Source organism: Seriola aureovittata, chromosome 22 (assembly GCF_021018895.1).
Source record: "Seriola aureovittata isolate HTS-2021-v1 ecotype China chromosome 22, ASM2101889v1, whole genome shotgun sequence".
Lineage (NCBI taxonomy): Eukaryota > Metazoa > Chordata > Actinopteri > Carangiformes > Carangidae > Seriola > Seriola aureovittata.
The window spans coordinates 21,353,730-21,370,302 of NC_079385.1; the positions used below are offsets into that span (position 1 = coordinate 21,353,730).

The 16,573-nt window shown below is 45.2% G+C and overlaps 1 protein-coding gene across 4 annotated transcripts in view; it reads right to left on the minus strand.

Annotated features, from left to right (window-relative positions):
• The window catches only part of ptpro (protein tyrosine phosphatase receptor type O), a 53,913-nt gene that overhangs the window by 17,865 nt on the left and 19,475 nt on the right, over nucleotides 1-16,573 (minus strand). For all 4 annotated transcript variants that reach the window (XM_056367461.1, XM_056367460.1, XM_056367459.1 and 1 more), the window contains exons 3-13: nucleotides 12,681-12,942; nucleotides 10,435-10,590; nucleotides 10,172-10,324; nucleotides 6,215-6,739; nucleotides 5,901-6,062; nucleotides 5,051-5,247; nucleotides 3,544-3,664; nucleotides 3,255-3,448; nucleotides 3,034-3,145; nucleotides 1,518-1,681; nucleotides 139-259 (exon numbers count right to left, since the gene is read on the minus strand). In XM_056367461.1, the coding sequence (XP_056223436.1) occupies nucleotides 139-259; nucleotides 1,518-1,681; nucleotides 3,034-3,145; nucleotides 3,255-3,448; nucleotides 3,544-3,664; nucleotides 5,051-5,247; nucleotides 5,901-6,062; nucleotides 6,215-6,739; nucleotides 10,172-10,324; nucleotides 10,435-10,590; nucleotides 12,681-12,942 (2,167 nt within the window). The remainder of the gene's footprint in view (nucleotides 1-138; nucleotides 260-1,517; nucleotides 1,682-3,033; nucleotides 3,146-3,254; nucleotides 3,449-3,543; nucleotides 3,665-5,050; nucleotides 5,248-5,900; nucleotides 6,063-6,214; nucleotides 6,740-10,171; nucleotides 10,325-10,434; nucleotides 10,591-12,680; nucleotides 12,943-16,573) is intronic.

Here is a 16,573-nt window from a genome sequence, read left to right on the forward strand (position 1 = left end):
GAAAACAGTTTCAGAGTGGAGCTGAGGACACACACACACACACACACACACACACATGAGGTGCTGGTCTCAAAGACTCAGAGACTCAGACTCAGTGTGTGTGTGTGTGTGTGTGTGTGTGTGTGTGTGTGTGCTGACCTAGCTTGATGATGTTGGGCATGGAGGTGTTCCTGCTGCGCTCGGTGCACGCCGTCACCGTCAGGTTGTAGATGTCACCTGGAGGCAGAGGGAGGCTGGCCCGCATCGCGTTACGAGTCACCTGACACACACACACACACACACACGCACACACACAGTTAATACACATATATTATATTCCTGTTGTTTGCTGTCTCCTGGTGTTTCCTGTTACATGTTCATTTTCTCTTCCCTGTCTTCGACCACAGTGACACAGTTTCATATGATGAGAAACAGACTGAACAACATGAACATGAAGCTGAAGGTATTTTTCCAAAATATCATTTAATCCTTCTTGAAAACACAAACTAAAAATAGCTGCTAAATCCTGAAATCCACCGGGTTCAGTCACTGATGAGACGACAGGTCACATGACGTTTCACCAGGAGACGCTCGTCCTTTAGAACTTCACACAAAAACATCACGTCTCTATTCTATTCAATTCTATTCTGATACATTTTATTCTATTGTATTAACTTATATTCTATGAAACTGTATTCTATGAAATGGCACAGCCTTGTGGCTCCGCTGTGACACAGTCACTGTTGAAATGCATCCTGGGAGGACAGGTGCTGTGAGCTGAGACTCAGGTGTTGTGGTGGTTGTGTGTGGACCAGGATCCTCAGCTCTAAACCTTCAGCCTTCACACTGTGTCTCAGTTTCTGTGGATCCAGCAGTCGGGCCAATTAAGGCTCAAACGGCAGCTCTGAGCCTCCAGCAGCTAACGAGTCTGAGTCTGCCGGGAACATAATTGGCCTCGTGGAGGAGAAGACGAGTCGCAGCTCCTGCAGCAGAAACAGCTGCTGCTAATTGGACCATCGAACGACCCAGAGGAGAGAATCAATAACAGCTCAGCTCCAAGTAACAAGCTGCTGCTGCTGAAGCTGAAGCTGCTGCTGAAGCTGCTGCTGAAGCTGCTGCTGAAGCTGCTGCTGAAGCTGCTGCTGAAGCTGCTGCAGAGTCTGAGCTTCCACCGAACACACACCTGATCAGACCCAGTTCATCCAGACATGAAGCTGGACTTGTTCTCAGGTCAGTGGAAACACGTCTGTGTCAGTTCCCTGAAGATCAGAGCAGGACAGCTTCTACAACAAAGTCCAACATCATCCGTCTGTGATTCACAGACAGGTGAGGGGCTGAAGACTCAGGTGGAGCTCTGACACAGCTCAGGATGAACAGGTGACTCCACCTGCAGAGTCTCACCACCATCACATCTGCTGCAGGTTATTTGAAATGGTTTCAGATTCAGTGAAAGAGTCTTTGTGGAGACACAAACACTCAAGTTCATCTCTATAAGAAAGGACTGGATGAATGGGTGAATGAATGAATGGATGACTCACATCGATGGAGTAGCTCTTCTCTGGTCCCTTCTTGCCGACGGCGACCACCTGCCAGTGCAGCATCCTGGAGTGTGACAGGTCGATGAACAGTTCACCGTACGTCCAACGAACATACAGAACGCCATGAGAGTAATCCACCGAGGAGATGTGAGGAGCCTCCGGGGCTGGAGACAGAGACAGACAGAGAGACAGACAGACAGACAGAGAGAGAGACAGACAGACGGAGAGAGAGACAGACAGAGAGAGAGACAGACAGACGGAGAGAGAGACAGACAGAGAGAGACAGACAGACAGAGAGAGACAGACAGACAGACGGAGAGAGAGACAGACAGAGACAGACAGAGAGAGACAGACAGACAGAGAGAGACAGACAGACAGACGGAGAGAGAGACAGACAGAGACAGACAGAGAGAGACAGAGACAGAGAGAAAGAAAGAGAGACAGAGAGAGAGACAGACAGACAGAGAGAGAGACAGACAGACGGAGAGAGAGACAGACAGAGAGAGACAGACAGACAGAGAGAGACAGACAGACAGAGAGAGAGAGACAGACAGAGACAGACAGAGAGAGACAGACAGACAGAGAGAGAGACAGACAGACAGAGAGAGAGAGAAATGAATGAATTAATCAGGTCAAATTGTTGGTTGTTATTTTAATGGGTAACAAAATTAGCCTTTTAGCTAACACGGCTAACAGCTGCTTTGTCCCTGTAAAAATTAAATAAATAAACTTTAAAAACATACAAAAATCTACAATGTGTGATCGATTCAGTGAAAAATGACAAGAAATATAAAAGAAACTGTTGGCTGTCAACGTAACAACACTTCCTGTATATATCTTTCACATTAAAACCCTAACAGCTGCTCGAAGCACATCATCTCCTCCTTTCCTGGGAAGCTTTTAATGTGAAAACCCTGCAGGAAGTGAAACAGCACGATCTGTTTTCACTCTTTGATTATTTCCAGTCCCTTCTACTTTGCTGTTTTCTCCATTGTTGTCAATAAAACTCAACACTTCCTGCAGATGTTTCACATTAAAAGCCTACCAGGAAATGAAGGGATTTTGTGCTTTGAGCTGCTGGTAGGCTTTTAATGTGAAATATCTGCAGGAAGTGAAACAGCACTTTCTCTTCAACTACAACACCGCTTTCACTCACTGATTTATTCTAGTCACTTCTTCTTTTCTGTTTTCTTGATTGTTCGAACACTTCCTGCAGATGTTTCACATTAAAAGCGTACCAGGAAAGGAGGGGATTTTGTGCTTTGATTACTTTTAATGTGAAATAGCTACAGGAAATATTGACATTGATGACAAAATAGAATTGACTGGACTGAAAACAGTGTTACTGTTGATGAGGTGAAGCTCATGGCAGACATGTTGGATTGTTCAGGTGTGTGTGGCGGTTCGACCTGACGGTGCGTCATGAACTCCGGCTGCTCGTAATTCATTAGTCGACAGTAAACATGAGCGTGAACACATGAACGTGAGGGAGGTGTAACGACAGACACCTCAGTACCTGTGACGAAGCTCACAGTGGAGCTGTCGCAGCAGCTGAGTGGCGGGTCGCCCCACGTCACCATGGAAACACGGAAATTATAATACCAGGCGGGCAGCAGGTCAGTGACTCTCTGAGAGGAAACACCAGGAACAGAGAGGAAGAGAAGACCGGTCAAAACACACAGAAGAAGAAGAAGAAATCACTGTCATAACACGCAAACACGCTTTCGTCTGCATTACCACGGAGGCGATGATGGAAGCGGTGGCGGCAATCTCGTAGTAGGTGGTCCACTCCGAGGCCAGAGTGACGGGGTTGAAGAAGAAGGTCTGCAGGACGTACTTCCTGAACGCCACGTGGTACGGACGCTGCCAGCTGAGGATGACCGCCGTGGGACTGAGAGGGTAAACAGCCAGCTCCCGCACGCCAGTGGGCTCTGACATCACAAACACACACATATGATGATTTATATCTACAGTCCAGGTGAATGAACGTCCAGGTGAACAACCTGGGATGACTCCGGACATTCACCTATGTCGATGATGACGGGCTCAGACGGAGGACTGATCAGGGGTCCGTTGGTGTGATAGACCACCACCCTGTACTGAGCGCCGGGGGTCAGGTTAGAGATGACGTCACTCGTCGAGTTCTCCTGTGAAAAAAACAATCTTTAACCTGCTGATCACGCTGCCGCCGTGCCGCTGAGCAAACACTGACCTCCAACACCCTCCGTGCTCTGAGGTCACATGACAACCAGATGTTCTAATTAATTATTCAATTAATGTTAATAATTCAAAAAATAAAGATGAAATAAAGTCGTAAGTCAATATTAAGAATTAAGACATAAAAGTTTGAAAATAAAGTTTTTATGTGAATTTGAATTTAAAAGAAAATGTCACATTAAAAAATAAGTCAATGTTTTAAGAATGAAGCTGAAATATTTCTGAAAAGAAAGTTGATTTAGAGAAAAATACTATAAATACTACTAATGTTACTATTACTATACTAAAGTTTTAATTTCAAAGATCATTTTCAGGAAGTGAAGTCGTAACCGCAGAAGAAGAAGAAGGTGAAATGTTTTCAACAGAAAGTTGTGATATTATAAGATTAATGAAAAGGAAGTTCAGCTGTATTTGAAGAATAAAGACAGTGCCATATTTTGTGCACAAAGTTGTAATTTATAAAAATAGTTTAAATGAAATATGATAAAAATTTAAATTATATCAAACAAAAACTGTAAAACAAAAAACTGTAAAATTACAAAACAAAGTTCTGATTTTACAAGGAAGATTTTTAAATGTTTTTAATTCTCACAAATTGACCCAGACCCAGCTTAGTGTGCAGACCCAGACCCAGAACCAGACCCAGCTCAGTCTACAGACCCAGACCCAGCTCAGTGTACAGACCCAGACCCAGAACCAGATCCAGCTCAGTCTACAGACCCAGACCCAGACCCAGAACCAGATCCAGCTCAGTCTACAGACCCAGACCCAGACCCAGACCCAGCTCAGTCTACAGACCCAGACCCAGCTCAGTGTACAGACCCAGACCCAGCTCAGTTTACAGACCCAGACCCAGCTCAGTCTACAGACCCAGACCCAGACCCAGCTCAGTCTACAGACCCAGACCCAGCTCAGTCTACAGACCCAGACCCAGACCCAGCTCAGTCTACAGACCCAGACCCAGCTCAGTGTACAGACCCAGACCCAGCTCAGTCTACAGACCCAGACCCAGACCCAGCTCAGTCTACAGACCCAGACCCAGACCCAGCTCAGTCTACAGACCCAGACCCAGCTCAGTCTACAGACCCAGACCCAGCTCAGTGTACAGACCCAGACCCAGCTCAGTCTACAGACCCAGACCCAGACCCAGCTCAGTCTACAGACCCAGACCCAGACCCAGCTCAGTCTACAGACCCAGACCCAGCTCAGTGTACAGACCCAGACCCAGCTCAGTCTACAGACCCAGACCCAGCTCAGTGTACAGACCCAGACCCAGACCCAGCTCAGTCTACAGACCCAGACCCAGTCCCCCTGACCTCGCTGCAGTAGGTGTTCTCCATCCTCTGGCTCAGACTGGGTCTCAGGCAGGTCGTAGAGACCACTGACACCAGGCTGCCGTTGTGGCTCTCGGAGGACGAGGCCCAGGACACGGCGGCGGTGCTGGAGTCCAGCAGCCGGACGCTGACGGCCTGAGGACGCTCCCTCAGCTCCTCCAGCAGCTCGCCACCAGGACCTGGACCAGGTAGATACACGAGTCCACGTGGGTTTCAGGGATTCAGAGAAGAAAACCAGATCAGTTTCTCTTTCTTTAAATAAAATATTCATGTTCAGTCTTTAAATCCACGTTGAACCAAACATAAAAAACCTTTAAAACTGTATTATCCAATTATTTATCCATTAATAAGCAGTGAAGCCCTTCAATACATTTTAATTAAAATATTCAAATTCTACTTCTTGTAAAAATAATCTACAGCTGCAACATTTCATCAATTAATCAAAACTACTTTGATATTTCAGGATTTATTATTTAAGACATTTTTCCATTTTCAGGTTTCAGCTCATCAAAGTGACGATTTGATTATTTTATTTTGATAAATGACATTAAATCAAATTTTTAAAAAACTGTACATACTGCGTGTTCACAATCTCTAACTCTGAATGACTAATCAATAATTAATCAATTCATAGTGAAAATAATCATGAGTCAGACTCAAAACATTCACTGAATGATTTTAATTATTATCAGGATCATGTTTTTAAGGTTCATTTTAAAGGATTTTTGAACATAGAATTCCTTTAATCCATTAATTTATAATCTTCTGTAACTATAATATTATTGATCCTTAATTGAGTGTGTTCACTGCAGAGTGACAGTGTCGTTGTTACCGAGGTAGAAGGTGAACCCGGTGTCGGCGGCGCTCTCTCTGGCCTCACAGTCTCCAGATGAGCTCAGGGTGGCGACCTGGACTCGGTACGTTCCTTGTTCCGTGAGTTCAGTGAAGAACTCATGAGTGTTTTCATCCACAGTCGCTGTTTCTGTCGAATTCCCTGAAAAACAGAGAGACTGAAGGTCATCTTCATCATCATCATCATCATCATTTTTGTCTTCATCATAATCATCATCATCAATATCACACTCTTCTTCCTCTACTGAACTTTATTGTGAAATTCCTCATCCTATCCACTTCCTGCATGTTTACCGTCTCTGTAGATGTAGATGTTGAAGCCGTCGTAGCTGGTGGGGGGTCTGGGGGGCAGCCAGCGCAGCTCCAGCAGGATGGGGGGCAGTCTGGTGGGCAGGACGGGGGGGTCGGAGGGGAGACCCATGGCTGACCCCGGCTCATTGGAGTCCTCGTACTCCGACACCACGGCGTTGACGAACTCATCCTCCCTGTCGGCAGGAGACGGGTCAGTGGGGTCCAGCCAGTAGTTCTGAGTCTCCGCAGTCTGGTTGGGGGTCAGGTCGGGGGCGGCGGTGGGCCCCGTCAGGTTCTGCGGGGGGTTGAAGGCAATCTGGGTGGAAACTCCTGCCGCCTCCTCAGAGTTGTCGTCAGTGTGCATCTCCTCCTCCTGCTCCTCCATCAGCGGGACGTCCCGGGCTCGACGGGAGCCCCGCCCACTCTCCTGGTTCCCCTCAGGAGGGACTGTGTTGGGGGCCTCACCTGGACCCGCCCTCTGGCTCAGGTGAACGATCTTACTGGAAATGTTGAGGGGGGGGTAGGGGACTGAGGAGAGAGAGAGAATGAGTCAGATTTAAACTTTTAATTATAAATCAAATGGACTTTTTACAGATTCAGATTTTACATTAAAACATGATGAAAACAGAAGCTTATTACACTGACAGGAGCCTGTCTCCATGACGACGTTTACTCTGGATACTTTAATAGTTTTAAAATGAATGTGTAATAAATGTCGTGTGGAAACCAAACGTTTAGACTGAAGATGAACTTCACCCAAAGGCCTGAAAACTGCGTCTGAAAAAACAGTTTAAATTCATCAAATTATGATTTAAATCAGGAAATATCTAAAACAAATGAACATGTAACAGTTCTGACTGACACGTGATATTTAAAGTGATGCTCAGACACGCTTCAGTCCGAACTGGGTTCATACATCAACACAAACTACACTATCATAATTAACAACAGAGCAGACAGCTGTCACCTGTCACACAGGTGTCACATGTCACCTGACCAGCTGAGTCACAAAACATCTTTCATCATTTCATTTCATTTTACAATCAGATGATTTGCTCAGAATAAAGAGACAGTGGAGACGCTGAGAGCAGGAGGTGGGAGGTGTGTGTGTAGCCCCTCCCTCTCTGAGCTCATTAAAGACGTGATGACAGTAATGAAGCTGCTGTTTGTATCAGTGACTGTTCATCAGATCAATAATGCAGCAGAGACTCAGCAGCATGAGTCACACTGTCTCATCAGTCTGCTGCTGTTTCTATAATGAGGCTCCGCTGAGACGGCGACATTCAGACCGCCATTACTCATCATCCTCATCACCATCATCATCATCATCACCATCATCATCATCATCACCATCATCATCACCATCCTCATCACCAACATCATCATCATCACCATGATCATCATCATCACCATCATCATCATCATCATCACCATCATCATCACCATCACCATCCTCATCACCAACATCATCATCATCACCATCATCATCATCCTCATCACCATCACCATCCTCATCACCAACATCATCCTCATCACCATCATCATCATCACCATCATCATCATCCTCATCACCATCATCATCATCATCACCATCATCATCTCATCATCATCACCATCATCATCCTCATCACCATCACCATGATCATCATCACATTCATCATCATAATCATCATCCTCATCATCATCACCATCATCATCCTCATCACCATCATCATCCTCATCATCACCATCATCATCATCCTCATCATCATCATCACCATCATCATCATCACCATCCTCATCACCATCATCATCCTCATCACCAACATCATCATCATCACCATCATCATCATCCTCATCACCATCATCATCATCATCACACCATCATCATCATCATCATCACCATCATCATCATCATCCTCATCACCATCATCATCATCATCACCATCATCATCACCATCACCATCATCATCATCACCACCATCATCATCACCATCATCCTCATCATCATCACCATCACCATCCTCATCACCAACATCATCATCATCACCATGATCATCATCACATTCATCATCCTCATCACCATCATCATCATCATCACCATCATCATCCTCATCATCATCATCATCATCACCATCATCATCATCATCATCCTCATCATCATCACCATCCTCATCACCAACATCATCATCATCACCATCATCATCATCACCATCATCATCATCATCACCATCCTCATCACCAACATCATCATCATCACCATCATCATCATCATCATCCTCATCATCATCACCATCATCATCCTCATCACCATCACCATCCTCATCACCAACATCATCATCATCACCATCCTCATCACCAACATCATCATCATCACCATGATCATCATCACATTCATCATCATCATCACCATGATCATCATCCTCATCACCATCATCATCATCCTCATCATCCTCATCACCATCATCATCATCATCACCATGATCATCATCCTCATCACCAACATCATCACCATCACCATCCTCATCACCAACATCATCATCATCACCATGATCATCATCACATTCATCATCATCATCACCATGATCATCATCCTCATCACCATCATCATCATCATCACCATCCTCATCACCATCATCATCATCATCACCATGATCATCATCCTCATCACCAACATCATCACCATCACCATCCTCATCACCAACATCATCATCATCACCATGATCATCATCACATTCATCATCATCATCACCATGATCATCATCCTCATCACCATCATCATCATCATCACCATCCTCATCACCAACATCATCATCATCATCACCATCATCACCATCACCATCATCACCATCATCACCAACAACATCATCATCAACATCATCATCCTCATCACCATCATCATCACCATCATCGCCATCATCCTCATCACATCATCATCCTCATCACCATCATCATCATCATCACCATCCTCATCACCATCACCATAATCACCATCATCATCATCACCATTTCCATCATCATCCTCATCACCATCATCACCATCATCATCATCACCATTTCCATCATCATCCTCATCACCATCATCCTCATCACCATCATCACCCTCCTCATCATCACCATCATCATCATCATCACCACCATCATCACCATCATCACCACCATCCTCACCATCACCACCATCCTCACCATCATCATCATCCTCACCATCATCATCCTCCTCATCATCATCATCATCAGTCACATGTCAGACAGGAAACTGATAATAAGAAGTGAACTGGTCGAGAGTCATCGGCTCCATGTTTTGACGAGGAGCAGAGAGGAAATAAATACAATTATAAACACATTTATGAATTCATGAATAAAAAACAGAATTTGAAAAACTATTTGAAAAGACATTTTCAGAATAAGAATTAATTCCTGGATTCCTTTTTCGATTTCTTTTTTCCAGCTGTTTTTCCCGTTAGCTAATCGATTAGTTTAGTCATTTAGCTTCTCCATTTTTAAATGTCTTTTCAAATAGTTTTTCAAATTCTATTATTTAGAGAGTGTAGCAGGGTTTGAAACTGTATTTAGACCTTGGATGTTTTATTTTTCCAGTTCAAACGAGGTCTGCAGCTTTAAAACCAACAGGAACAAGACGGGGAGTTGTTTCCATAGCAACAACTCTTTACTTCAACTCAATGCTGCCTTCATGGGAACAGGACGTCAGAGTATCATCTAAGACATTTCATCTATAACTGCATCAGCTCCTCGTTACTCTGTGGAGCTACAAACAGTTTCTTCAACATAAAAGTTTCATGTCTCCAGAGGATACACCGAACGCCCTGTTGTCGCCATGGTTACAGACTAACAACAGGGATTTTCTGCTGTTGGACTTCCCTTGAAAGCAACTTAGTGTCTACTCAGTTATTCTGTAAACATATCAACACAAACTATAATGATCACAAACATAAACAAACAGACTCCTGTCCTGTGTCTTACCTGTCCTGTGGTGAACAGGTGTGTGTGTGATGTCACTGTGTGCAACCAGAGCAGTCTGGTACACGGTGGCCTCAGAGATCAGCTGGAAGGTGATGTTCCGGTAACACACCCCCGGTAACCAGTGTTTGAACACCGTCTTCCCTTTGTAGAAGTCTACAGCAACAAACAGCAAATATCAGAGTCAATCAGTGACAGTCACATGACAGGAACCGGCCCCTCCCCCTGGACAGGTGGGGTTTTTACCCAGCAGCCCCATTACCTACCTTTATAGAGCATGGAGCGTCGCTCCTGTCCCTCACTGAAGCTGATGTTGACTCTGCTGAAGACGTTTCCTGCCGGAGGCTCGATCTCAAACACCACACCTGTCTCTGGAGACTCTTTATAGTCCGATATCTGAACACTGCGGACGGGGAGGGGCTCTGAGGAGACAGAAACACACAGGTCACACACCTGGACCACAGGTCACACACCTGGACCACAGGTCTCACACCTGGACCACAGGTCTCACACCTGGACTGCAGGTCACACACCTGGACCACAGGTCTCACACCTGGACCACAGGTCTCACACCTGGACCACAGGTCTCACACCTGGACCACAGGACACATTAAATCAAAATCAGCCTCAAATTATAAAAACTATACTTTCACTGAATTCACATTTACAATGAATGAAATATGATTTTCTTTAAATTATATAAATTATTACATAATTATAAATTATTGTCACAGTTTAATGTGAATTTAATGGTTATAAATTCATTTTGACCAATTACTGAAACAAGAATCCTTCATTAATCTTTGATTCGCCTCAGAAAATACAGGCAACTCCTTCATCTGTTGGTTAATGGATTAATAATGAACTCTGTAAAGTCTAAAACTGACTAAATTTACAGAAAACCTGTATGTCATGTGTTGATCATGTGTTGATCATGTGTTGATCATGTGTTGATCGTGTGTTGATCTGTGTTGATCTGTGTTGATCATGTGTTGATCATGTGTTGATCGTGTGTTGATCTGTGTTGATCTGTGTTGATCGTGTGTTGATCGTGTGTTGGTCGTGTGTTGGTCGTGTGTTGGTCGTGTGTTGGTCGTGTGTTGGTCGTGTGTTGATCGTGTGTTGATCGTGTGTTGGTCGTGTGTTGGTCGTGTGTTGGTCGTGTGTTGATCGTGTGTTGGTCGTGTGTTGGTCGTGTGTGTTGATCGTGTGTTGGTCGTGTGTTGATCGTGTGTTGGTCGTGTGTTGGTCGTGTGTTGATCGTGTGTTGGTCGTGTGTTGATCATGTGTTGATCGTGTGTTGATCTGTGTTGGTCGTGTGTTGATCATGTGTTGATCATGTGTTGATCTGTGTTGATCGTGTGTTGATCGTGTGTTGATCGTGTGTTGGTCGTGTGTTGGTCGTGTGTTGATCGTGTGTTGGTCGTGTGTTGATCGTGTGTTGATCGTGTGTTGGTCGTGTGTTGGTCGTGTGTTGATCGTGTGTTGATCGTGTGTTGATCGTGTGTTGGTCGTGTGTTGATCGTGTGTTGGTCGTGTGTTGATCGTGTGTTGGTCGTGTGTTGATCGTGTGTGTTGGTCGTGTGTTGATCGTGTGTTGATCGTGTGTTGATCGTGTGTTGGTCGTGTGTTGATCGTGTGTTGGTCGTGTGTTGATCGTGTGTTGATCGTGTGTTGATCTGTGTTGGTCGTGTGTTGATCGTGTGTTGATCGTGTGTTGATCTGTGTTGATCGTGTGTTGATCATGTGTTGATCATGTGTTGATCATGTGTTGATCTGTGTTGATCGTGTGTTGATCATGTGTTGATCATGTGTTGATCATGTGTTGATCTGTGTTGGTCGTGTGTTGATCGTGTGTTGATCGTGTGTTGATCGTGTGTTGATCGTGTGTTGATCTGTGTTGGTCGTGTGTTGGTCGTGTGTTGATCGTGTGTTGATCGTGTGTTGATCGTGTGTTGATCATGTGTTGATCTGTGTTGGTCGTGTGTTGGTCGTGTGTTGATCGTGTGTTGGTCGTGTGTTGGTCGTGTGTTGATCTTGTGTTGGTCGTGCGTTGGTCGTGCGTTGGTCGTGCGTTGGTCGTGCGTTGATCGTGCGTTGATCGTGCGTTGATCTTGTGTTGGTCGTGTGTTGGTCGTGCGTTGGTCGTGCGTTGGTCGTGCGTTGGTCGTGCGTTGATCGTGCGTTGATCATGTGTTGATCTGTGTTGGTCGTGTGTTGATCGTGTGTTGGTCGTGTGTTGGTCGTGTGTTGATCGTGTGTTGATCTTGTGTTGGTCGTGTGTTGATCGTGTGTTGATCGTGTGTTGGTCGTGTGTTGGTCGTGTGTTGGTCGTGTGTTGGTCGTGTGTTGATCGTGTGTTGTCGTGTGTTGATCGTGCGTTGGTCGTGCGTTGGTCGTGCGTTGGTCGTGCGTTGGTCGTGCGTTGGTCGTGCGTTGGTCGTGCGTTGGTCATGTGTTGGTCATGCGTTGGTCATACGTTGGTCATGTTAAAGAACCATCAGTTACTCACTGGTGAGGACGGGCACGGTCTTGACTGGTCTGGACCAGCTCTGTCCCAGTTTGACCAGCAGTCCCACAGTGTAGCAGAGACCGTGGAAGGACGTGTTGAAGAGCAGCGGCTCGCTGGAGTTCACAAATTGGACCAGGGTCAGTCTGGGTTCTCCAGAGACCTGGGCAGCGTAGGCCGTCACGTTCTCCTGCAGGTCTGAGTGCTCCAGAGCCGCCACGATCAAACCGTCGTCGTTCACGGAGACGAGGAAGGTCAACGATCTCTGGAGGACATCGAACATGAAGACACGTGATCAGAATCAGAATACTTTTCTCATCCTCAGGAAATGTAACGACAAAGACCAGAAAAGAAGAAGTAAGATTATAAAGATAAAATATAAAAATGTGTCCTAATACTATGATACATAAATAAAAATAGTAATATATAAAGAAATACTCAGGATATGTGCCAACAGTGCTGAGAGGTGATAGTAGATTCAGTCTGAAGCTGTAGATATCAAAGTTTTTAATTATTGATTCATCTGATCAATTTTTCTATCTACAGTTGATTAAATGAAAGAAAACAGTGAAAAACATTGAGAGTTCAGTTCAAAGACTGATCAACTAATCAATAAATTGACTGATCATGTCAGTTCTACCTCAGTCCCCTTCAGAAAACAACAGGAATTTGTATCACAGTGAATCATTGTGATCCTGTAAATAGACCGCACCGACACACAGCTCATCTCCATCTGCACCACTGATGGTTTCTGAGTGACAGGCCTTCATCTACCTCCTCCTCCTCCTCCTCCACCTCCTCCACCTCCTCTTCTTCTTCCTCCTCCTCCTCCTCCTCCACCTCCTCCACCTCCTCTTCTTCTTCCTCCTCCTCCACCTCCTCTTCTTCTTCCTCCTCCTCCACCTCCTCCACCTCCTCTTCTTCTTCTTCCTCCTCCTCCTCCTCTCCTCCTCCTCCACCACCTCCACCTCCACCTCCTCCTCCTCCACCTCCTCCACCTCCCCTTCCTTAGTGTTTCAGGAGATGATGTAAATGTTTCTTTCATTTCACCACCAGGTCTCTGGAGGATAAGCTGGTCTTTGTCTCTGAATGTGAAATGGTTTCTTGTCTGAACACAGACAGAAGATGCGACCTGAGAGTGAACAGTGAGAGGACCTCAGGTGTCTCAGGTGTCTCAGGTGTGAGGGTGGAGGTGTTAACCAGCAGCAGAGGTCTCAGGGTGTTGTACAGCACTAACAGTTAAAGCATCCTGCTCTTTTTATTCTGTTCTAGAGCTTAGCTTCAGATCTCTCATTAAAAAGAGAAACACTGCTCTGAGTTTCACACAGTGACCAGCAGCAGCTTCAGTATTCAGCTTCAGCAGCTTCAGTAGCTTCAGCACCTTCAGCTTCAGCAGCTTCAGCAGCTTCAGCACCTTCAGCTACAGCAGCAGCTTCAGTAGCAGCTTCAGCAGCTTCAGCTTCAGCACCTTCAGCTTCAGTAGCACCTTCAGCTTCAGCAGCAGCTTCAGCTTCAGCTACAGCAGCAGCTTCAGCTTCAGCACCTTCAGCTTCAGTAGCACCTTCAGCTTCAGCTTCAGCAGCAGCTTCAGCTACAGCAGCACCTTCAGCTTCAGCACCTTCAGCTTCAGTAGCACCTTCAGCTTCAGCTTCAGCAGCAGCTTCAGCTACAGCAGCAGCTTCAGCTTCAGCACCTTCAGCTTCAGTAGCACCTTCAGCTTCAGCAGCAGCTTCAGCTTCAGCTACAGCAGCAGCTTCAGCAGCTTCAGCAGCAGCTACAGCTTCAGCTTCATCAGCAGCTTCAGCTACAGCAGCAGCTTCAGCTTCAGCAGCTTCAGCAGCAGCTTCAGCAGCACCTTCAGCAGCACCTTCAGCTTCAGCAGCTTCAGCTTTAGCAACAGCAGCGTCGTGTTGAGCTCGAGTTTCTCCTGTTTGTTCAAACTGAATCAGATCAGGAGGAAGAGGATCAGCTGTTTAATGAGCAGAGAACAAAGATGAGAGCCAAGGATCAAACACTGTATTTACATCTCTGTCATGTTCACTAACAAGCTGCTGCAGTCAGCTGGGAAAACACAGCGTCTGAAGACTCTGTTAGGCTGTACAACAAAATTTAAATAAAGGTTGACATTCAAATGATGAAGAGACCAGGTTCACAATCGAGAACAGGTTCCTGTATTTAAAAATAAATAAATAAATAAATCAAATAATCCTTCAAGCGTTGTCTCTGTTTAAATTCAGTTTGATTAATTATATATTTATTGAACCAAGATCAATAAATCCCTGATCGTCTCTGGGAAATCTCTGATTGAAATCAAAGTAAACAGTCCCAGCCGGTTCAGACGGGACCAGGTTATTTCCTGTGTCCTGGTCTGAGCCGGTCGCAGCAGCAGCAGCTGATTTCCTGTCAGACACAGGTGGTCTGACACTATCTGCTGCTCCTTCATTAACTCTGACAGCAGGAGAGGACACTCCTCACTGAGCACCTTCGTCATCATCATCATCATCATCATCACACAGGATGAAGGTGACCGCTTGAAACCTGGCTCCAGTTTCCCTGAAACCAGAAACCTGCTGGAGAGAAATGACGTCAGACCACGTCCCATCAGATCCTGATCACAGATTCAATCTGATTAACATTGATCTGATAATGATCATTGATTGGTTCCTGTTCTTAAACCACAAAACAACGGTGCAGAAACCTCCATGTGGATCAATTAATCAGTCGATGCTTATACACAAAATGGAAGAGAATCAGACATGCACTTCATTTACAATCAGAATCCATCAACAGCCTGTGAGCTCCTTCTCTGCTGTCAATGAGCTGATCGGTTCAATCTGCTAAACTGTTCAATCAGCTGATGGTTTCAGATCTAACTGCCGATTATGAAATAATAACTGAATCAGTTAAAAACAGAAACAAGCAGCTGGTGTCAAGATCCTGAGAACAAACGTCCCTCTACTTCCAATTAACACTGTCTCATAATTATACAATATTTACCTAGAATCACAAGAAAAACTAGTTTTAGTTAAAGTTACTATATTTAAAAAATATATTCAATTACAAAATTTTACAACAGCTAGGCTAACAGTTCCCCCCTGCTTTCAGTCCTTGTGCTAAGCTAGGCTAACAGTTCTCCCTGTTTCTAGTCTTTGTGCTAAGCTAGGCTAACAGTTCCCCCCTGTGTCTAGTCTTTTTCCGAAGCTAGGCTAACAGTTCCCCCTGTTTCTAGTCTTTGTGCTAAGCTAGACTAACAGTTCCCCCTGTTTCTAGTCTTTGTGCTAAGCTAGGCTAACAGATCCCCCCTGTTTCTAGTCTTTTTGCAAAGCTAGGCTAACAGTTCCCCCCTGCTTCCAGTGTTTGTGCTAAGGTAGGCTAACAGTTCCCCCTGTTTCTAGTCTTTTTCCGAAGCTAGGCTAACAGTTCCCCCTGTTTCTAGTCTTTGTGCTAAGCTAGGCTAACAGTTCCCCCTTGCTTCCAGTCTTTGTGCTAAGGTAGGTTAACCCCATCCTTCACTCTGAATATGTAAAGCAGCAGTCGTCTTTGTTGTGTGACAGTAAACCCTCCTTCTGTTAAATCAGCAGCTCTTCCAGTGGACTGCTGTGTGTGGATTAGCATGTTGCTCATATCAATAACAGCATCATGTGACATATGAAGCAGATTTACAGGAAACAAAGAGTTTACATCAACTGTCACCGTGGACCTGCAGATAATCCGTCAGATTCTGACCCACATTCATAATCTGACAGTCAGAGAGCGAAACTCCGAGTTACCAACCACGTGCCGCACCGAGGCATGATGGGAGTCACCACCACAATGTTTGGAGACGTTAAATATATCTCAGTGAACTAGAAACACAGCAGGACAATAATATCTGTGAGAGGCCTCAGTGTTAGCTC